The sequence below is a fragment of the Embiotoca jacksoni genome, unplaced genomic scaffold (assembly GCF_022577435.1).
Source record: "Embiotoca jacksoni isolate LCO1_2020_lvr unplaced genomic scaffold, fEmbJac1.0.p SCAF_31, whole genome shotgun sequence".
NCBI classification, from domain to species: domain Eukaryota; kingdom Metazoa; phylum Chordata; class Actinopteri; family Embiotocidae; genus Embiotoca; species Embiotoca jacksoni.
This window is the reverse complement of record NW_027185383.1, coordinates 3453690-3477561: the sequence shown is the minus strand read 5'-3', so window position 1 is coordinate 3477561 and position 23872 is coordinate 3453690. Positions and strand designations below refer to the sequence as shown.

Here is a 23872-nt window from a genome sequence, read left to right as displayed (position 1 = left end):
TTGCTAGTCGCTTCATCCATTTTCTTTATGTTCATTTTACAATTACCAGCACATTTTGCTCTAAAGTCAAACTGTGCATTATCCATTTTTCTCTTTTACAGTGATTTCATTTAGTTGATCTCCTGCCTGAACTGTCCACATAGACAACAAAAAAAGTGACAACAATGTGCAAAATAAAGAAAAGAATAAAGAGAAATGCACATTAGTGAGAGAGAGTTTCTGTCAAAGTATATAGAATATGCACATGTCTAAAATTTATGTTGTTTTCATGGTCCTAACTAAAACTCCCGGAGAGTGGATCATCATTAATTAGTCTTTATTCACAATCTAAATACAGTAATTGCCAAACTGTAGCACATATAGTACATTAAATAAGTGTTGACATCCAGTGAGCGTCTGTACATTAATAGCAACCTACTAGTATTTATTGTTGATGTCATCCCAGCCCACTGACGCCGTTTTAAATTTAGGTTCTGCTTTTCAAAACTCTGTAAAATGACCTTATTAAAAAAAAAAAAAATGAAGAGAAGACAACGTAATCTGAACACTTTCATTTATTTAGACATTAAACAGCTGTCCTGTGTTTACTTTTTATGAAATTTTTCTTGTCACTTCAAAACATTCAGGGAACAAGTTTGCTAATACTTAATTCTGTGGTTTTTTTTATCAGGCGGTACTGAAATAAGTCTACATAATTTGCAATGATATTAAGCACTTAATAAATCAACTACAGTTGTCATGAGTTACTCCAAGAAGTCTCTCTTCTAGTGTTCATTTACTGTAGCTATCCTTACAAGGTCATGTATATATGAACAGTGGTTCCAGCTGTTCACCATCCGCGAGTGGGTGTCCACTTCCCCAGCAGACGACCCTCAGAGTGTACGTGATACACAGGATGCATCATCGCTGTTGCACACGACTGCAGAAATCAGAAAAGAGATAGTTAGCGTCAGACAACAGGACAGTGGCTCAGTAAATCTGATACATCAGCTCCACATTAAACAGCACTAACATGGTAAGGGATGAGTTTGAGCAGAGAGCCCAGGGGGTATTTGCTGTAGTCCAGTGGTCCTGACATGGGCTCCACTCGTCCATGCTCCTGAGTCATAGACAACAACCTGGAGGGAAACATCTCTCATCAGAACGTCAGTCACACTTCAGCTCAGTATTGAGATTAGAGAAGCGAGTAGGCAGCAGTACTTGAGGTCCAGATGCCCTTCGATTATGGCGTATCCTGTGGGAAGTTTTCCAGCTCCGTCCAAACTGAGTGTTGTGAGCAGCAGCAGGAGAAAACTTCAGTGTCAGTGTTAAATTACACGCTTCAACCAACACAGAGCTAAGTTAATGTAGTGGTGAGTACATGGGGTGCGGTATTAGACCCCATTGTTATAGATACTGTTGATTTAGTCAGGCTAAAACAGTTCAACTTTCTCCTCTGCAAATAAAAAAAACGATAGTGATAAAGGTACCTGAGTCCAGTCCATCCACAGTCGATCAGGAGCTGGTTCCTGTGAGGACAGTGTCCGATGACTCTGGTCAAAACCCTCACAGCCACGTCCTCCAGACAGCATGAGCCAATCACAGACTGCTGTGCGTCTAAAACCCACAAAAACACATTAACAAGTAATAATTGGTGAATTCGTTTTTCATAATTGTAATCTTTATTAATCTACATTCACACACCATAGAAGGTGTAATTTCCAGGATGCACCTCGCTCAGCTCTGCCATGTCTTTGACTGGATGACTACAGGAAGGGGTGGAGCCAATGCTGGACTTACAGGTGATGCCAGCGGCCTTCAGCCTGACAGAAAAATAAACAGAGAAGTTTACAGAGCCATTCTTTCAAAAGTGCATTTAATAAAACATAAATCTGGCTACTGCTCATTTTTTACACATGCAGTGATGTAACAACCACCATTAAGGTAATACAGCTTTAACCTGGAGTCAATTGAGGACAGTGCAACAAGCTGCAAACACAACACTGCTATGTAATTATGTCAAAAAAGGTAAAAGGACAAACATGTTAGCTAAAAATTTGAATTAATTTTGAGTTTGCATGCTGTATGGTGGATTTATCAGAGCTTACGTGCTGAAAAACAACTGCCTGCTTCTTCTGTAAATGGTGCTGATGAGCGTTGAAAGTAAATTAAAAAGGTAAAGTTGTGGGCTTTAAAACCAAAACAATTAGCTACAAGATGCTAAAATACACTGTCGAGCTGAGGTGATAAATCTCAGAGTTACTACTAGCTACTGTGAGTGAGACCTTTCACAATATGTGTAGTCATTAAATACATGTTAATATGAAATGATCAATTCGCGACACCTTACTTTATTAATGCTGCATTTGGAAAATAGACACATTAAACACATTAAAAGGTGTCAGAGGTCCTTTTTTAAGCACTTCACTCTCCTTTCTTCTAAAATCCTCACTTTACGATATAATACTCGAGTGAAACAATGAAACCCAAACATGTAAGGACGGATAGATAACTGCACTTCCTCATAAATAAAGAGTACTGAGGTACAGTAACAATCCATGTGTTGTAAAGAACAGTCCTTAGCCAGTCTCTGTGGCAGGTTACGTATGACATGAGCCTCTACATGCACTTTTTCTCCTACTTTTCCATAAACTGCAGAGTCAAGTTGGTGGTTTCCTGGGCAGCAGCCTGTATCTGCTCCACTCCCCTGCAGTTATAGGTGTTCCCACAGTGGGCGTACACTCCAGTTAGCTCCACCCCCTCCGTCGTAGCGATGGCTTGAGCCAATCTGAGCGCCTCGGGCTCCGAATGCAGGACGCCAGCTATGGCGAAACAGCAAACACATAATCAACGGTTGCAGCTCAGAAGCCGAGTTGTTTGGTTTCTGGGTGTTTACCTCTCCCATTGCCGCAGTCGAGTTTCAGCCAGACGTGCCACAGCTGACCGTCTCTCAGCGGCCTTTTTCTGAGCTGCTCCAGAGCATCAGGATGATCCAATAAAACTTGGAAGAGGTGCAGTCTCTCTGACAGGGCTGCACAACGCTCTACCTAAACAGACAAACATAGACATACATTAGAAACAGAGGTCCAAGTATTAAGATCCTTCACTAATGTAAAAGTACGAGTAGAGCAATTTAAAATACTCCAATGCAAATAAAGTCCTGCAAGAAAAATCCTACTTAAGTAAAAGTAAAGAAGTATTAGCAGCAAAATGTATTAAAGCAAATTTCCCTGTTTTGTCCCTCTGACATATATTATTGTATATGACATCATTAGATTATTAATAGTGAAGCATACATGTGTAAGCAGCATGTAACCATTGTAGCTGCTGCAGGTGGAGCCAGTTTGAACTACTTTATACAGTTTTATTTGCAGGGAAGCAGATACATTTCAAAAAAGGAAATTCTAATTTCCTCTAATCTTTGATTTTTTTTTTGTTGAGATTATTTGAGCATGTTGAAATGAAAATCACTATCTGGTGGGGCTGTTAAAACCTCACACATTTGTAACATGACCCCCGACTACACAGATTTTTTTGGGGGGTAAAAATTCAGAAGCCAAAAAGGTTGGAAACCACTGGTATAATGTGAGACATGTTGTATTTTGAAAGCTTATCCAGTGTGTCGAATCTGAAAATAAATTAAAACTGTCAAATAAATGCAGTGAAATAGAAAGAACATTTTTCCCTCTGAAGTGGGGGAGTGGAAGTATAAACTTGCATAAAATTAAAATAAAATACACTCATCCCAACACTGTGCTAGAGCACCGTATTTGAGTAAATGCACTTTAATTTCTTTCCACCACTTATTCCTGATTAGTATTTAGAGTATGGCTGAGACATAAAGAACTAACATATAAAAGTGATGAGAAATGATGTGAAACTCATGATATACTACAGCAGCCAATTTATATGTAATACCAGTAACAGCACAGGTGTATTCAATGATGTTAACGATAAGTCATTCTCTATACATCTGGCTGCACTACATACAACAGCGCTGTCACTAGTTAGTAGCTGCATTGGTTTAATTAGTTCCACCTGCGTAAGTCCTTCTATGACCGGTAATGTCTGCTGTGAAAAGTCAAGCTGTTTTTCAAATGAATGTTACTTTCTTATGATATGAAGTGTGTCCTGCACACAGTACTAGTTGTGATCCAGTACTGTTTGCGTGTGGGCTACAGTATGAGCTGAAACAACCTTATCAAAGGGAAGACAGTATGCATAGAGGATGTCATCAAATCCATGGTCGGCATAGAAACAGGCCTCTGCCAGAGTGGAAACCACAATGCACCTCCGTGATCCGCCCGTCATTATGTCAGCACACTCACTAGAGACATAGACAGATACAGACCTTAACAGCATATACATACAGTATGGCTGACCTGTATGTTTGTACTGTGTGAGTGTGTGTGTGTGCGCTTGAGTGTGTGTATCCATACATGGTTTTGTGGGTCTTCATGTGTGGCCGAAGCTGGACTCCCAGTTTCTGGCAGCGTTCGATCATCTTCTGGGCATTTCTCTTTACTTTGTCCACGTCCACCACCAGAGCTGGGGTGCACAGCGCTGAGAGGGGCTCTCTTTCCATACTGACACACGCACGCACACACACACACACACACACACACACACACACACACACACACACACACACACACACTTTTCATCTTCTCATGCAATTAAATTATTGTGCATGACTGGCTCAACTCGCAACCAAATCCAACAGTGACACTTCTTATGACAAACAACCTGCAACCATCCAATTAGATTTTATAGGCTACCCACATAAATCAGCACACAAACCACTACTTTTTTTTGTGGTTTTTTTGCAATTTTAGGTTGTGCAATATAGAGACCTTTGAACTTTATAAACTAAACACCAACATGTTTAGTTTAATCTATTCTAAAGTTCTACTGGAAAGCCCCATAATGAAATCATATTTTTTTTTAAAGCAGTTCAGTAACTAAACTTTTTTTCATGATACAGATCAGTTTATTTGTCCTGCACAACAGATTTAACCGTATTTTCACTGCAAAAAGTAGCCTGGCTAAATACCAGTAGCCTACATTAAAATGCATTTGAGCACGCAAACCGTAGAAGATACAGACACGTGGAGCATAATACAGTCTATGAGCTACTGATACTTTACCTTCTGGAAGCAGCGATTCTGCTTTCGCCGAAATATATGGGCCGCTGCAATATATGGGTGAATGTTATGATCACATTGCTACGGTGTCCTGGAGTGGTCAAACCTCCTCACCGGAACATGCATTGAAGTGTGTTTCCCGGTTTTTCCTCCGTTTCCACATGAAGGAATCAATAATAAAGATTTATTTTCTGATTTGTTGATAGACTTATATCCAAACTTAATTATCCAGATTTGAAGGTCCCTAATACAGCCTGAAAACTTAGCTAGTCATAAAATGCCTGAACTGCATTGGAGGTATAGAAAAAAAAAATCTGCATAGCTGCAGATAGTTATTGCCACAATAATTACAAAATGAACAGATATATAATCAGATAATAACTCAGTCCTTTTACAGCTAGTTTTATTGGTTTGCATGATTCTGTCCAGCAGAGGGAGACAAGCTGACGTCCACTTGAATAACCTCTAACTTCTCTTTTCGGACCAAATTGGTTCCAGATGTTTATGCTGGGAATAAAGATTGTACCTCAGCAGTGGGAATTGTGTAATCTTCTGCATGCATTATGTCAGTAAATGACAAAATCAACTTACATTCATATTGTTTTTTTCGTTCTTAACTCATTTAAAGCCACTTCCTTGTGTGTTGCATTGATTTAATTGCACATGAATCAGAAATAAACAAACAGCACATATATATCTGGCAAACACAAAAGGCAGTGTTGGGGTCACAACTTTAAGCTTTATTTGGACTTCATGTTTACACATTTGGTTCTTTTATGTTTGTGTGCCAATGTATATGCAGCATTTGTGTGTGGTTGATTGTGTCTGGGATTTGTGTGCGTGTTTTTCCCTGGAGAAGACATGTCAACATGTTTTTTTATACCCTGAATAAACTACAATAATTACAGCATAACATGATGTAAAAAAAAAGGTTTTCATAACCAGTCAGTTGGCTTTGTCCTTTTTTTTTTTTTTCTACTTTAGCACCTTTAATGTAAAAACTGACTTTGTGAATCAATAATAAAAAACAAAAATAAAGCCTGGATTTTGTTTTGTACACATTCAATAATTATAAACCCCTCCTCTCCTCTGGGAAAATTCTGAGTGTCTATGCTAACCATAGATTTAGAAGGAAAAGACCAACCAAGTTACAAATGATATTGTGTGCCTTAATTGTGTGTGTCAGTATTGTTTTGGCTTTTGTGAAATAATCTTCATCCATAACGACTGTAGCCATGTGTAGCCATCTCAGTGCCTTACTTCCAGTAATGATAATGATTACAGAGGTGTGGGTGGTGCCTCTGTGTGTGTTTACATACACTGAAGGAGCGGGTCCTTCGTTCATTCTATGGATTCTAACTCTAGAAGATACTCTAGTAGAGCGTTACAGTTCCTCACTAGCAAATCCAGCGGATGAAGCGCTCAAAGAATGCAGGCTTGTTCAGCATGGTGTAGTCGTTTCCTCTAAAGATGGCCGACATGTCCCCTAGCGACACCTTCTGCAGCACCTCCTCATCCGTGTCGGTTCCCATGGCGATCACCGTGGGAATGCCTTCAGCTCTCTTCATGGCACTCACACCCTCGTCCAGCTGGTCGCCGGATGTGATGCCATCAGTGATGAATACAAAGGCCACCTCAGCATTGCGGCGTGACAAGCGGTCATTACCCTACAAACACAACATACAGTGTTAAAGAAATAATTCGACATTTTGGGGAAATACATATCGGCTCTTAGCTTAGCTTAGAAGACGGGAACAGGTAACGCACTCGTTTTTATCTTTGACTGGGTACGGATAATACACATGAGATACGGTGTGTGTATTTGAGGTGTTGCTAGATAGAGTTTTAAATCCAGCCTTTATGCTGCGCAAAGTTAATCATTTATTGTTTTAAATGAACAATGCAGACATGAGAGTAGTATCAACCTTTTCATCTTGCTTTCAGTAAGAAAGAAAATTAAAAAAAAATGATTCCTTTAAAGGACAAGTGTAGGATTTAAAGGGATCTAAAGAGTTTGGAGACTGTTTCTGTTGCATGTGAATGGTATGCAGCACCAAGAGTGATCCACATTTTTTTTGGAGTCCAGAAAGTTGTAACAGGGAGCCAAATCTGATGAGTATGGGTTGTGGGGAGTGACGGTTGTACTGTTGCAGGTGGGAAACTAAACATATGGCTCCACAGTTAAGGTTGTTTGAGCTGAATGTTTCTGACCTTGCGCTGGCTCCTGACCTATTTGCTTTCTTGGTCTGTGACAGTGACGTCTGCCTTCTAAAACACAAATCTCTCTTAAAACACCTCATCAGGCTGGTTGCTTCGTTGCCGGAGACTCTTTGAAGCATTTCAACAGTCTCTGTTGCCAATTTCCTGACACAAAATTTGATGTGCACTCTCTGCTCATTATCATGATGAAATTGCAGATGCGTCCGTGCCAGTGATCACAAAAACATGTGTATACTGATGTGGATCAGGTGACTCAACTTGGAACACTTAAACACAAAAGTTTTGTCTCCCCCTGCTCTGTGCACATGATGGTGCTGCAGTCCGTTTGAAAATAAGATTTATAATTATGTTTTCATTATTGCATTATCAACTAAAAAGTAAGAGTCATTGAGTTTTTTTGTTTAGAACAAGTCCCTCACGTCTACATAGGGTGCGGCTCTTCTTCTACGGAGACCACCATGTGGCACTGCCATATTTCTGCAGTAGCCCAGAAGGGACAAACCAAACACTGGCTCAAGAGAGGGATTTTTTGGTCTCTTCTACACTTAGGGTGGGGGGGGGGAGGGGTGGAGAGGGGGCGTCCAGTTGTTTGCAGTCTGCAACCTCGCCGCCAGATGCTACAAAATCCTACACACTGCAACTTTAAATGTGTCTGTCATGGAATACCTGTCTGAAATGCCCATTTTTAACAAAAATATACTAAATCAGTGTGTACAGTTGTTATACCTTAAACACCAGATTGTTGACAGCATTGATGATAGCGCTGCCCAAAGCAGAAGAGGAATCCATGTACTTCACAGCTGCCAGTGAATCGGAGATCTCTGTGAGATCATGTGTGAGCGGGAACTCCACCCTCTGCTCGGTGGGGCTGCCGTACTGCAGCAGAGCCAAGCGGGCATTCTTCTCGTCTGCTGGGCCGTTTGCCAGGATGAGGTGTCGAGCCACGTTATCGATGAACTCTTTGGCCTTGCGGTGGTTCTCCAGTCCCATCCTCTCAGAACCATCCAGCAGGAACACCAAATCCACTGGCCGCTGGACGCAACTAGCCACGGCAGGCTCTGGAACAGACACACATATATATATTCAGTGAGCTACAGCCGGAAAACAGATGCTTCAAAGACAAAAAAAACCCCACAATAATAGACATGCGAGAAGCCGTTTGATTTCTTCTGAACTTTCTCACATCAGGAATTGGCCTCATCAAGAAAGCACTGTTTTAGTTTGCTCCTTTTATTCTCTTGAGGCAATATTAAAACATGAATACATTCCATTTTATACAAAACAATATTCTTCACATCAGAAAGTTGAAGTCAGAGCTGACAGGAACCCATAACATGTGGCTAAAGCCACTCTGTGGTCATTTTCCTCCAGTCATCCTTCAAGCTGAGCCACATGCAGGAAAACATGCACCAATCAAGGGCAGAACGGACAATATTCCTTCATTGTTGGCGCCAAGTCAATGAACCAAACATACACACACACCGACGCCTGACTCATATACAGTATACTGTGATATGTATGTAAAATATAAAACCAGATATTTTCCACATGTTTTCACCAACATGAGTCATTCACAAGGAGAAAAGTAAAGGCCGTAACCATGGATATGTGCAAAACAGTTCGTGATTCACAGTGGAAACGAGGCCTCATCAAAGAGTCACCGTACAAGAGGAATATGAAAGACTTTACACACCAATCTGCCTCCAACAAATGAATGATTTTCGCTTTCCATTTGAAGGGAAAGGTTCCTCCCCAAAGATGGAAGAAGGGATATGTACTGTATGTATTTCTAACAGACATAGAAGAGACAGCGCCACAAATGTACATGTATGTTAACTCTATTTTACGAGGAGGATTTTGACTTTTGGCCCGTCCTTTACAGTCACTGTAGGAAACGCTGCTCTGAAAGCCTATGACAAGACCAGCTTCATGTCATGCAATTCTTGGGTGCATATTGCACCTGAACGGTTAAACAAAAAATGCCCACAGTTTGAATAACATCTATACTAATGTTCAGCAATAAGCTTATTAGTCACTGGCATCCATAATGGCGAGGTAGCGTGATTAGCATATTAGCATTAGCAAAGTGCTAAGGCTTTCTCTGGGTCTCCCATAATGTCTCCATAGACATATTTGAAGGAGTTGATGAACAGCCGGGTCCACTGCTGCCTGTCCACTCCCTGGGCGAGTTTGGCTCTCTGGGCTGTGTACGCCATGGTTGCCACTCCAACCCCGTACTGCTGCTCACTCAGGCCGTTCAGCAGGTTGGCCACACTCTCCAAAGAGGTGGGGACCAATGAGAGGCTGCCTTCCTCGGCGAGGGGCTTCCAGTGGGGCGGGGCTTGCCCCACCGCCATGCCCCCATCTGCAACAAGTGGGCGGAATAACATTGTGGGCGGGGTCCCACAGACACGACGCATCAACACAGCCAATTGAGATGCTGGACGTATACCGAGTTAAACTAAAAGTTTAGTTTGATCTTAGCGACTTTACAGAACCATGATTAAAGCATACCAGAACAAAGCAGGTGTAAAGATACAGCTGCGTAAACAACAAACAAATCGGTCGCAGGTTAACTCACGATGTGTCTCAATCCCAACAGGCTTTGATGAGATTGTCCACTTGTCCACTACATTGTCAGCTAGCCTATGTAGTGGACAAGTGGACAATCCGAATAGATCATGTCCATCATGTAGTCCCCCATACAGACAATCCAAACAGCAATAGCTTTAGTGGCATCAGTATGCTTCAAATGTTCTCATGAGAACCAGATCTATAAGTCAAAGTGTTTATCCCTGTTATAAATTGCCACCTTCAAAGGCCTTCTTTGTTGTCAAAAAGAGGTAGAGAGGATGTTGAGTCATTCAATAATGGGTTAAAACTTTCTTCAAAATGCATTTAAATGTTTGTACTTAGTTGTACACAAAAAGAAGAGAAGAAGTGTCAGAAAGAAACACCAATTGTCTAAAAAAAAATCCCTTTAAAGTGTGACACTTTGTCAGACACTGTTTGACAAGCGTGTCATTTGAAGCATATTGAGCCGTAGTAAAGCTGGTAACCTGGGCCTAAATGCTGAAACAGCGTGTCAAATCTCAGAAAAGGACACAAAGAGAAGAGTGTATGCTACAATATGTTTCAAATCTTACCTGATTTACAAGGCAGGTCAGGGCACACGATGATAGGATCTAAAGCAAAGATAGAGACAGAGAGCAGGTAAGAAAGGCTTCTCGTAGGTTACTGGAGGAACATGTACATAATGATAGTTTCCATTGAGTGAGTTTACTTGGGCAGAGCACAGCCTCAATCCTGTCGATGAACTCCTCAGCCACAAGGTCTGCAAAGCGTTTCATGCCCATCACCCGTCCGTCCCTGTTGCAGGCGATGCTCTTCAGACTCTCATTCTCCTCGATCTGTTCAAACATGTCTCCGATACCGATGGCACTCACATCGATGCTGGGATCGCTGTTCACATGCACCACAACACACAAACACAAGCACTGAGATACAGCTTCTTTCTTCTCCACAAATGCTCGTCATGAATCTCAAAGCACAGCCCCGAGTGGTACCTGCAGAGGTAGGTGAGCAGCTTGTCGTCGTCTCTGGGGTCGAACCGTCCGTCAGTGATGACGACAACAGTGACGTTGGCTTTGGTTCTGCGGCTGTCCCGGATCAGGTTGTCGTAGGCGTATTTCAGAGCAGACGGAGTAAAAGTTCCTCCTGCGATCCACTCCAAACTCTTCACTGCTTCCTGGACAGCGAAGAGGACGGGATGTGAGTGATGTGTATGCGCTGTGGTACACAACAGACCTTTTTCATGTTATGACTGTGTCAATTAGACTTGTAATTGGAGGGATGTAAAGGTGTATTAATGATGGCTGCATCCCACTTAGGGATGTCCTGGTTTTGTGCATGCTAGTTCACTGTCATGGCTTACTGGCACACTTAATGGAACTGAGCCTTCATTAATACACCTGTGCTTTCCCCCTACTATAAAAAAAAATCTAAATGTTTGCCACGAAAAAGGTCTATCAGAGTGTGAACACAGAGGAAGTAGCTTCCATTACTTTGGCAAAGGTGTTTCTAGATAGTCATTTTGAGGCCTTGGGCTGGCTCTGTAAAAAAGTCATTGCACTGCATTGCACTAACCGAATTAAAAGTCATGTGGGCCTCAAAGGGACCGACCATTTATCAAATTTAGGAAAAATCTTGAAACTGACAGGTAACTATGAAAGTCAGTCTGGATTATATAGGACACATTAATTTGTGTTTCATATTTCTATAAAAGACAGTTGTATGCGTTGTCCAGCAGAAATAGCGTGGTCAGCATATTAGCAGTTCTAGCAACATGTGTCTGTACTTCTATTGAACTCTTCTAGGTAGTGTTCGTTGTTAGTGCCTCGTAAGTTTGGTCAGTAAACACATGAAAATCCACTTGAATTACAGTGTAAGCAGAAAAGGGTCAAATATAATATTCATGCGGACTGACAAATGTATTATATGCTTTGGCGTGATACTGGGTTGACATCAGTTTGCCATATGTGCTCCGACAGACAACCACATCTGATTAATTAGGAAACATCTGGACAAAAGACACATAAGAATAGTCTGTTCTACAGCTTAAAAATAAACATCAACATTATTTACTCACGTATTTGTGTCTGTCTGTCTGTCTGTGTGTGTGTGTGTGTGCGTGTGTGTGAGACCTTAAAAGCAGACAATGAGTCAATCTTGGGATCGTTGAGGCGGATAGCCTGGAACGTCCCACTGTGACTGTACTGGACAACTCCAACCCTTGTTCCTAGGAACACAACCAGCTGTGTTATTACATGCTTAAATTGGCAGCCATCTTGGAGAGTCTTGGCCCTGTACATTAGACTTGTGATAGGCATATATACCTGACTCTGACTGAGGGTCTTTGGAAAAGGATCCCAGTCTGTTGATGGTGTTGATGACAAAGTTCTTCTCCAGGGTGAAGTTGGTGAGCCCCACCGACTCTGAGCTGTCGATCACAAACACGATGTCCAGGGCTCCGCAACGTTTCTCACAGTCTGGAGGTGAAAACGCAAAGTGTAAGGATCAGATAGGCTTTAACAGAGTGTTTTAGATCACGAAGGAATAAGAAGTGGAAACAAAACCCACCGCAGCAGCCACACGTTTCTCTGATGTAGTTCATGACATCACATTCCTGCAGGAAGAGACAGAATCCGTTACATCCATCATATCTGCTGAGTGTTTGTGATGATGTGGTAAAACTGTGATTTGATTAAATGTTCTTACAGTGAGGCCAGGGTCTCCCTCAGGGCCGGGATCTCCCTGTAGAGCAAGAGAACGCATCAAATCACATCCTGCCTCGCTGCTTTGTTCAGGTTGTAACAGCTAGCAGGTAACGCTAATCTTTGTGATAGTAACACATTCCTCTGCAGCGGGTCAGTATGGAGAAAAGAACCTACATGTGCAGGTTTTGAATACTTACATCACGCCCAGGCTCTCCTCTTGATCCTCTCCGTCCTAGTTCGCCCTGGGACCCTGGCTCACCCTGTTGTCAGAAAGAAGCATGTAACTAAATAACTCTTCCACAAGTCCAAACACAAGTCCAACTACATCCAAGGAGTTACTCACTGACTCTCCCGGAGTTCCTTTATTTCCAGGATCGCCCTTTTGACCACAGTCTCCTCTGCCGCCGCGAGGTCCACGATTTCCCTTCTCTCCTCTGTCGCCCTGCACATCATCGGGGAACATTTGTATCAGCTAAGTGAACCACTGCGGCTAGGATATGTAAGCAGCGTTAGTGCTTTTGAATGTTACCGATGGTCCTCTTTGTCCAGGATAGCTGAAGCCAGGTCTTCCAGTGTCTCCCTGAATAGAGACAAGACGGCAGTCAAGACAAAGAACTGCATTTACAGACCTGACAATGGACCAAGGAAGATGCTACTACAGACACATACACACAGGTACAAACCTTTGGTCCAAGCTGTCCAGGCTCGCCTCTTGGTCCGGCATCGCCAGGGTCACCTCTGGTTCCCTAAAATTCAAACAGTGTTAAAGCAAGTTGGATGAGGTTCTTTAAGGCACTTTGAAATATGACTCCCGAATGTGATTTAGAACCTACGTTTTTCCCTGCTTCCCCTGCTACCCCCGGTGGTCCCCTGGGTCCTGGCAAGCCATTGTCTCCCTGTTTAGAGAAGTAAAGTTGACAGTTGCTGCAACAAAAGGAGGTAGATCAAAAAGTATATGCCAGTTAATGCGAAGAAACAGTTCCTACTACCTTTGTTCCTTTGTTTCCTGATTCACCTGCAAGTCCTCTTAAACCCTCAGGTCCCATTTCACCCTGTAACAAAGTAAAAGCAGCCCTTGAACCCCCTGGTGGTGAAATAATGAAGCGCACCTAGACAGAAGTACTTTGAGCCCATACAAAAAGTTTATAACAGAGAAATGTTTAAAAGTTGTGTCACATGAACTCATACCTTTTCTCCTTTTCCACCATCTGGCCCTGCTGAACCCTTTGGACCATATTCACCTCTTCTCCCCTGGAAAACAAAACAGGAGCCACTGAAGTCATCAGGAAACACAAAGACGTAAAGCATGGAAGAGATTTGGTTGTAAGAGAATTTGGTCTTCTTACTGGCTCGCCTCTGATTCCTGCATTTCCAGGGGCTCCCTAAGAAACACAACACATAGGTGAGGCACTTGAAGCAAGTGAATGAGTCTATCTTTGATTGTATTTGACTGGGCGATGCATCTTACTGGGGTTCCTTTCAATCCAGGAAGACCAGGTGATCCAGGACTTCCACTCTCTCCCTGCGGATGATGTACCAGAGTTTAGCCTTTTACCTCCAACACTTTGACCATTTTAACACGACGTGTGGCCTACTATTTATGTCCCAGCACAGGGCAGCTGTCCCTGTGTTCTGCTTTACCTTTGGTCCAGAATCTCCAGTCGGGCCAGGAGGACCAGATCTTCCAGGACGTCCAGAATCTCCCTAGACACAATAAAGCAGAGTTTAACCTCACACTGGATGGTTGATGGACTGGGTTTTTGCAGTAAGCGTAGATGTACCTTGTCTCCACCAGTTCCCCCAAAACCATTTTCACCGACGTCTCCGGGGTGACCATCAGGACCCTGCAAACCATCAAACACATACCATAAGTAGACCATAACACAGCACAGTATGGATATACTTGTAGTTTTATAACATACTCTGTCGCCTGGGTCTCCTTTGCAGCCTGGAGCGCCAATTCGTCCAAATTTACCCTAAAGAGGAAAATACACAACATTACAAATTAATCAAAAAAATCCAAAGCGAAGGATTTTGCCTTTTAAAATAAGACGGTTTCAGTGATGATTGTAGTTTCTTTTTTCCTCCCTAAATTGCACGAGAAAAGTTGTTCCTTGAAGTCTACCTTTTGGCCGTCCGTCCCGTTGCGTCCTGCAACACCAAACACACCCTAATGACAGAGAAAGGAGACAATTTGATGAGACAGACAAATCACCTCTGTGTATCAATTCTAATCAATAGATTCAGTGAGGTAAGAAACTGTAAATGGACAGAGAAACACATACCTTTTTCCCCTGAGTGCCGATCTCTCCCTGTAGTGACAGAAGATCAACAGTTATTTCATGTACGATCTTTCAGTGCTTATCCATTAAGATGTTAGACCAGACTATATTCTCATTCATTTATAAACTTCATATTGTTTCTCTATCTTTGAAGGGAGATATTTGGATCCACACAAAATGAAACTAGAGTCTCACCTTCTCGCCTTTTAGACCTGGTTCTCCCTACAGAGAGGAAAAAAAGGAGAATCATATATTATAAAATCATCTCAAACATTGTTAGTATTTGTTGCACTGCAGTGGGTGTTGGGTCAGTGAAAGCGTGGCTTCTTACTTTGATACCAGGCTGTCCAATAGGACCCTCAATACCAGGGTCTCCCTGGCGACCTATTTCTCCTTTTGGTCCTGGATCGCCGTTGTCTCCTTTAGCTCCCTGCAGTCAACAAGAAGAAAAGGTGTGAGGATGAAAGTGACTGTTGTGTAAATGCTATGTGTGCATATGTAAAACTCACTTTCTGTCCTCTGTGGCCTTTCGGACCAAGAGGCCCCTCTGTCTCCAAGCAGGTCACTTTGTAACACTGTTAAATCGGACATGAGGAGAAACGATGAGTGATGATACAGGAGGGCAGCTGATCCTGACTTTCATAACATTTTTATGATATTTACCTCGGTGTATGCCATATGTTTCTGTGAAGACAAAAGAAACAAAGTGTGAGCAGAAGAGTCAGCAGCCATGTTTTAATGTGTGAGCGTATCTGTGTGTTACCATCGTCTGGATCATCCGCTGAATAGTTGAGTTGTCTATGACGGCTCTGCCCTGGCTCAGATCCACAGCCATGAAGTCCCTCCTGAAGACCTTCGCTGGACTGTTGGCGATCTCCCTCAAAGCCGTCTCTTCGATGTTCCTCGATGCTGCCACGACAAATATATGGATGCCTTTTTCCCGGGCCTCCTCTGCTGCCACCTTAATACCCCCACACGGGTTTCCGGTCACGTGGCCATCGGTGATGACCACGGCGAATCGGATGGCTGAGGGGTACGAGGGCGAGCGCGTCATCTCATCTGCCATGGCTTTGAGGGCGCAGTCAGTGTAGGTGCCTTTACCCAGATACCGGATTTTCCTGACAGCCTGGAGACATGAACACGTTGACGTGATCTCATGAAGTTTGATTACAAACTGGGCATATTATTAACTGGGAAATATACTTCTGTTCTTTCTTACAGGTAAAGGACACTCATGTCTCTCCATTGAATATAAGACTAGAGCCAAGAGTCTGAATCTGTACAAAAAAATGTGACGCAAAACTTACATTTAGCTTTTTTTTTTAGGGGTTTCTTAGAAAGGGGTTGTCATGTCACCAACATGCGTTGTTGCCAGACAGTAATTTGGGTAGATAACCTCCAGTAAAGCAGCTCATTTTCAATTTTACTCTTTGTTTTTTGTGTGGATTAAACAAACCAGCTTTAGAGGTGCTGATCGGTAGATCTTGTTTTTTTGCTGGACAGAGCAAGTCTAAGAGTTTCCCCCTTTTCAATCTTTGTGCTAAGCTAAGCTAACTGACAATTGCTTCATATTCATTTAACATGCCGATATGAGTGGTGTCGACCCTTCTACCAGAAAGAGAGCAAATCTTTTTCCAACATTTTTTTTTTTTAATATTGACAGATGTCTCTTTATCAAAACTGACAGGAGCATTTTATTTATGTTTTGTGATGTGTGTGTTTGTGTGTGTGTGTCGCTCACATTGATGAAGTCGTTCTTGGCTTGGATGGGGCTGAACACTGGATGTGTCTGGGAGAAATGCAGTCCACCGATGTTCCAGTTGATCTGAACGACACCTCTGATATCTTCATTCTCCAAACTCTGTGCAAACTTCTCTGCGAAAAGCTACAACAACGAGACAAAATGTGTTATTCAACTGTCGTGTAGAACTGATGACACCTTCAAGATGGACTCTTTTTAAGTAATGAAACCGTAAATAAATAAGGAACCTTGATGCTTTCCACCAGCGATCCGGGGGGCGACTCCTGCAGGGCGATGGTCTCAGATGTGTCTATGGTGAAGTACACGTCTATGGCACAGTCATTCTTCTCTGGAGGAAACACACACAGAAATACACACTTAAACCTCCGATCCATGTTGTTAAACTTTGACTGTGACTGAAGAGTTCAGTTTCACGGCACTCACTTTGGCACTCTTTCTGGCCATGAGTCAGGGCTCCGAAAAGAAGACAGAGCGCTACGACCTCTAACCCCAGCATCTTCCTCTTCTCCTGTCTGACACACAAGACACACCTCATTCAATAATGGGTTTGTTTCTTTGTCTCTGAAAATTAATCAAATAAATATCTCATGAAACTGTAAAATAAAAAATATTAAAGAAAAGAATGAATTTCAAAAATATATAGACATTCATGCAAAGATTTTAAAGCCTATACCGACAGAACCATGGAGAGAATGTGTTAAAATGACAAGTATTATAATAATCTTGCAAAATAATACAGTGTGAAGCATTGCATTTCACCAGGTATTCTATTTTTATCATGTAATTCTCAATATTCCCCATTTCTTCATCTCAATTTTTCGACTTGGTATCAGTTAAAGAGTCCCACAAGCAGATGTCTGACTATTGCCCAGGGAACAAAATGGCTGCCACGTGGTTATGTAACAGGTTTGAAAGCATCACGAGTCAAATATGGCTCTTCTTTTAGTGTTTAAAGATCAAAAAGGAAGGTCGAATAAGGTCAGCATAGACTAATATTTCACTCATTGTGGACAATTGTTGTAGGAAAGTGGAGAAAATAAACCTTACCATGTTGCCAAATTGCACCCATAACCAATGGAAGTTCAATGGGTCGCACTAGGTTTATACAGGCTTGAGTATCTGATGAACTCGCTGTTGGATCTAATCAAAGTCCGAGACTAAAAAAATTTAGCTGATTGTCTTATCATAAAATAATACCTCATCCTTTGAAGTCATGGGAAAAATGCAAAAATTATTCTTCTGTTGACAACATGTGGCTTCAACTGGGGAACAGACAGCAGGCTGTTGAGTAATTATGATAATAAGCTTCACATTTTGATTTTACGCCAAACAATTTCACAAAATCTGCTGCCCCCGAGAGCATTTGCCCACGCTCACATCAAACCTGGGTTTACTGGCTGTCACTGCCACATCAACCCATCAGGGGGTCCCACACACTGACCATATGCAAAATTTTAAAAGACATGGATGTGCAGAGTCCACCTTACAGAGTCCCATCAGTTGTTTATACTCCAAACCACATTGCAGTCAATCAAATTAACACAAACCAGCTTAGAGACTTTGTGTATGAGGCCTTTGTTGGCCTTAAAAGGTCTGGGACCCCAGTATTGTGGCAGCTTTTGTAAATAACGGGGCCCTCCCGGCAATGAGGGAAGGGAAGGCCTCTGGAGGGCAGTGTCAACATGGAAAAAGCCTTGAGTTAGCAAATGTCATCCGCTGCCAACTGAGGCCTACTACAGCACACTGAAATTTAACAGTGTACAGAATCTGAACGCTCACAAGTGGAAAAGAAGTGAGGAAAAATAATTGTATCATTTCTGATGCAGATATTCTACCACTAGAGTTCGCATCAGCAAAACAAAACTAATTAAAACTAATTGAATATAAAATCAACTCATGGTTTTTTCAGCAATGCTACTAAGAACGTTTTCAGAATTGTTATTTTTAGGCCTACAAAGCCCCCAAAGACCTGTAAGGTGATATAGATAGATTTAAAAAAAATAAAAAAAATAAAAAAAATTGTTCACACAAGTTATTATCTTGCGGAAACATAATCTTTTGGGAACAAGTTATTATTTTGTGCGCTCAAGTTATTCTCATGTGTCCACAGGATGATTATCTTTTGGGAACAAAATCTTAACTTGTTCCCACAAGATAATAACTCACAAGACAAAACAGCATCACCTCATGGGACTTAAATTTCTCATTTGAAGTTCTAACGCCACTTAACACTTTGTCGGTCACACGGTTTGCTGTGGCTCCCTCTAGCGGACAAACAGCTGCGAGTCGCTCCTGCAGATTTTATCTGCCACTCTGCCACTGTCCAGCACGAGAGAGTGGAAGTCTTCACAGCATTTCATCAGTGCACAGGTGAACATCATGCAAAATATACAGCACGACAAATAGAGCCCATACACTCTTTGTTTAAGTAAGCAGTTTGTGGATTTTCAAAGGCGCAGTGTAGCTGATCCAAACTTTGTTCGCACAGCAGTTTGGATTGGCTGAGACAACACTATCATAAAAGTCGATGGTAATGTTTTAAGACAGAAAAGACAGAAGAGGAACAGGGAGGACAATAAGTAGATGCACGAGGGGAGAAGCGGGAAACAGACATAAAAAGATGTTGGCAAATTGTTGTGCGTAAAAGTGCAACTCACCCTAACTCTTTACAACTTCAAAACTCCGTAAGCAGCTCTGTTTCCCCCGTTGATTATCTCCTCATCTCCACAGGAGGAAAAGCCGAGAAAGAAAAAGGGAGACACAGGAGGAGAAAGTGTGGAATAAAGCCCTGGATGCGCGTTTACTTCCCGCAAAAGAGCCGTCCGTTCGCCCTCCTGTCCCGGTCCAGCCCCAGCAACGAGCTCTGATCCCTCCTCCTCTAGGGGCACGACGCACCTCAGTGCGCACTGCTGTCCGCTTGGAGGCGCCGTGGCTCCGCTGGAACCCGTGTGTGCGCGCGTGCGTGTACCCGTGGCCTATTGCAGCAGAGGTACTGCCATGCACCAGCAAGGGAGGATGACAAAGGGTCGCAGGATTCTCCCTTAAACTCCACATATTGCAGAGCAGCATCAGATGTGATTGCTTTGTGCATGTGGCCCTTTAGTGGAGCACATGGACAACCCTGGGGACACACTGAGCTTTCATGTCCCGAGATACAGAATTTAGGAGGTATTCACAGCAAATCTAATACATGTGGTGGGTCAGAATGAAATAAAACAGGATAAAGAGCAGACGTAACCCCACCATACTCATAAACACACTAACTCCCCTCGCTTTTGTCTGGTCGTCTGTTTGCAATTAGCAGGCCGAGTGAGAGGAGTTTACACCAGGTGTAAACACTCGTAGCCTGTCCATGAGTCTGCCCACCATGTTTATACATTTGTAGGTGCTTCAGTAACCCGTTTGCCTATTTGTATTTGTAAGAGTTTGTGCACAAACGGGGAGGTCTCTCTTTTTTAGAGGATTTGCCACATCTGCATGTGTATAGACTTACATTTACACTGTGAATGTAAAGCCGGTTGTATTTAATTTCAATATTGATGATTACACCATGTCAGAAGTGGCATGTGGAGCTGGCTGTGCAGTAACCTGTCATACTGCCACTAATGTGTTATTCAGCGCAGAACACATGGAGGCATCTCAGGAACAGGCCTCTATGTCTACGACACAATTCAATACAGGGAAGGAGGTGAAGTGGTCATTTGGATCCACTGAATGTGAACGACCACAAAACAACCAAAGATCTATTTGGAGGCCGTCCCTGAAGAAATGAAACAAGTTTCCCATGAAAGGCATTCGACATCACTGCTCTTACTCGCATGGAAAACAATGTACTTGTAAGTGCAAGTGGACCCTCCTGCTTTTTAATTTAACTTTACTTGAAGGTTTTTATTGTTACATATTTATACTTTTCTTGTTTTATCTTTTTTTTTTGCACACCGTGGGATTGTGAGAAACAATATTTCGATCTCTCTGTATGTCTTGTACATATGGTGGATTGACAATGAAGTTGACTTTGACTTTGAGGGACTGTGATCAGGTTGGAGGTGAGACAGCAGGCAGCATTTTGCCAGGTGTGTACAAGAGAAGAAGAAGTGCTGAGATAGAAAAGAGGATGAGGAGGATGAGGAGGAGGAGGAGGAGGAGAAGGCCAGCTGCTGACCAGAGTTATTACAGTGAAGCTCTTCTCTCTGTCTTGGCTGGGGAAGAGTTTTTCCTTAAAAAGAGAAGAAGAGAGGAGGGGAGCAATGTGTGTGTGTGTGGGGTGAGAGAGGAGGGGAGGGGAGGAGGGGGTGTTCTGGGCTCTATTAAAACTGTGACTCATAGAATAGGAATGACCTTCCTCCCGAATAAGAGTAAACCAGTCTTTCTTTTTCTCTCTTTCTCTCTTTCTCTCTTTCTCTCTCTTTCTCTCTCTTTCTCTCTCTTTCTCTCTGACAAACACACATTCTTAATTTGATTTTTTTTTTTCCTTTATTTCTCTCTCTCATGGACTAAAAGAGCTTTTCTGTCTGGGGGGATTTCTGCATAACCAGCTCTAGAATTATAAACAGCTCCACTCTGGAAAGATTGCTGCAACTTTTTTTTTCTCACCCATCCACCGAATGACTCACTTCCCTTCATGAGAAAATGTGCACACAGACACAGAGAGAAGAACAGAAAAGACAAATTAAAATATGAACTCACAAATCCACAGTGTCAAACAGCAGATCGACATTCATACTATGTGTATCCACTGCAGATACAGTGACAGCTCTGGAGTTTGTTTTTAGGGTTTTCCTAATCTCTCTGACTGTCTGTGAATGTATAAGAGTGACTCACAACCTCATGATGTTTTCCAGTGCAGCTCTTGAAAGGATATTTAAGAAAAAAATACCAGGATATTACGATTAAACATTAGATAAGCTAAGATTTCTTCTTTTTTTTTTTTTGCTTTGCAGAATCTTTTCCCTCCTTTCCTCCAGATGTGCATTCTGTTCAGACAAGGCAGCTGGGAGTCATTACCTCAGTGCATCTCACACACACACACACACACACACACACACACACACACACACAGAGCTGTTCCCAAATCACACAAATTTACAGTCAAGTCCATAGAAAACAAAACTTGTGCCATTATCGCTGCATTTAGTTTGAAAAGGGTCTGTGGGTGAGATGGTCGAGAAAGCTCCTATTGCTTCAGTAAACATGAGGAAAGAGGACATTTCAGGAAAGCTGCAGTAGAGCCAAGACACATTTCTGTGGAACAGTCTGAGACAGTTCCACAGAAATTCTGCAGCAGTGAGTGTGAAGATTTAATAGAAAACATGTGTCTCGCTGAGAGATGGACAGAGAAAGTTTCAACATTTACATCTACATTTTCTGCACATTGAGCAGAGAAGAGTAAAATCCTAAAATAAAAAAAAGTTGTTTGTAGAGGTACATTTTTCATCTCTGGAGGAGCAATTCCTTCTTGTCCTTGTTCTACAACAAGGTCGGATGTCAGTCTCAGCAGCAGTGGTTTGGGTGTGTTGCTCAAGGGCACCTCAACAGGCAAAGACTTGCTTACCTTTTGGGTTCGACTCCGGGCTGCCGAAAACACTGTTAGCCTGCTGAAAGATGGTCATTTCATTTTTTTTTATACTGCACCAAAACGACAACAGAAGTCGTCTTCGGGCACTTAACATAACTTAACAAGGGCGGCACAGTGGTGCAGTTGGTTAGCATTGTCGCCTCACAGCAAAAAGGTTCAGGGTTCGAATCCGGTCCTGGGCCTTTCTGTGCGGAGTTTGCATGTTCTCCCTGTGCTTGCGTGGGTTCTCTCCGGGTTCTCCGGCTTCCTCTCAACATCCAAAAACATTAGTCTCAGGTTAATTGGTGGTTCTAGAAATTGCCCTGAGGTGTGAATGGTCTTTGTTTCCGTCAGTCTCTCTGTGGCCCTGGGAGGGAGGCTGTAGCTCAGTCAGTAGACTGGGTTGCACACCAATCGGAAGGTTGGTGGTTCCCAGCTCCTCCTGCCCACATGCCTAAGCGTCCTTGAGCAAGACACTGAACCCTAAAATTGCTCCCGATGGTGTACCATCGGTATGTTGTAAGTCGCTTTGGATAGAAGTGTCAGCTAAATGAAATGTAATAATAATGTAATAATAACATATGAGGTCCTTTCAACAGAACTCTACAACATTACAGAGAGGAACCCAACAATTCTACAGTTCCCACATGAAAAAAAAAAAAACCTTTAACAGGAAGAAATCTTCCAACAGAACCAGGCTCAGAGGTGGGCGGCCATCTGCCTCGACTGTTTGGGGTGAGGGCAGAGCAGAGAGAAAAGAACAGCACAGACATTCATAGCTGTGTTTAGATTTTAAAAAGCTGCTCTTTTAAAAACCAAGTCTTACAGTCATATTTCTATCCATCTTTACTAGTGATTATTATAACATTTTACCCACTATAATCACTTAGACTGGGGGACATGACAACTAAAAGTCATTGTCGGGCAACTAAATGAACAGCAGGCTGTAAAAATAGCCTCACCTATCTAAACCGCTGTCTTATAGCACATACTATAAGACCAAGTGAATTTTTATACCAAATATAATAATATCCCTCAAGGCGTTCCTAAGCTATCACAATCACAATAATGGGACGGATGGATGAACAGACATCCCCAAAACATGCTTTTGGCTACATTGTCACCTTAAAAAGTATGCACACAACTAGAAAATAACCTTTTTTTTCTCCTTGACTGCACCGTAGCAAAAGCGCGGTCCAGTTCAGAAATGAAGTGAGTGAATAAAATGTTAATAACTCTGACTGAGAGCTTAAAATGTGTGCAGTAATATGAAGGATTCAAAGCAAAGCATTGCTTTGACCTGTAAGTGCTAATGTCAACACGCTACCATGCTGACAAACACAATGCTAAACTGCTGATGTTTAGTAGGTCATGTTTACCATTTTCAACATCTCAGGGTAGCTACTTTGCTAGCACATTAACATTTGTTAATCAGCACCTAAACTTTTGAAAAAGTACAATTTTGACTTGATGGTGACAGATGAAGTCAGGCAAAGTTTGAGAGGTTTGACAATTATGTTGGTAGTGGGCTAAACTCGCACCCTTTTTCTTTGTTTGTTCCAGAGTTTGAATCTCACTGAGGGAATCTGTGTCGAAGAAAGATCTTTAAAAGTCTATTTATACATTAATATGTGTGACATCTCTGTAAACCGGCT

At 42.3% G+C, this 23872-nt stretch overlaps 2 protein-coding genes across 2 annotated transcripts; both read right to left on the bottom strand.

Annotated features, from left to right (window-relative positions):
- Window positions 1-536: 536 nt before the first annotated feature.
- On the bottom strand, window positions 537-5269 carry LOC138207435 (D-serine dehydratase). Its single transcript, XM_069164649.1, has 10 exons — window positions 5127-5269; window positions 4419-4565; window positions 4177-4306; window positions 2876-3026; window positions 2621-2801; window positions 1684-1802; window positions 1470-1596; window positions 1201-1263; window positions 1013-1118; window positions 537-919 (listed from the first exon to the last, which is right to left on the bottom strand). Exons 2-10 carry the CDS (start codon window positions 4562-4564, stop codon window positions 830-832), a joined length of 1113 nt encoding a protein of 370 aa, XP_069020750.1. The 5' UTR covers window position 4565; window positions 5127-5269; the 3' UTR covers window positions 537-829.
- Window positions 5270-5842: 573 nt separating this feature from the next.
- col6a2 (collagen, type VI, alpha 2) lies at window positions 5843-19489 on the bottom strand. Its single transcript, XM_069164569.1, has 32 exons — window positions 19321-19489; window positions 17087-17175; window positions 16891-16991; window positions 16643-16786; window positions 15665-16027; window positions 15565-15585; window positions 15411-15476; window positions 15233-15331; window positions 15097-15123; window positions 14905-14931; window positions 14745-14789; window positions 14542-14595; window positions 14401-14463; window positions 14261-14323; window positions 14088-14141; window positions 13966-14001; window positions 13808-13870; window positions 13609-13671; window positions 13453-13515; window positions 13303-13365; window positions 13149-13199; window positions 12963-13061; window positions 12817-12879; window positions 12621-12656; window positions 12483-12528; window positions 12239-12391; window positions 12047-12141; window positions 10910-11091; window positions 10627-10805; window positions 10490-10528; window positions 8070-8401; window positions 5843-6790 (listed from the first exon to the last, which is right to left on the bottom strand). Exons 2-32 carry the CDS (start codon window positions 17157-17159, stop codon window positions 6521-6523), a joined length of 3033 nt encoding a protein of 1010 aa, XP_069020670.1. The 5' UTR covers window positions 17160-17175; window positions 19321-19489; the 3' UTR covers window positions 5843-6520.
- Window positions 19490-23872: the final 4383 nt, after the last annotated feature.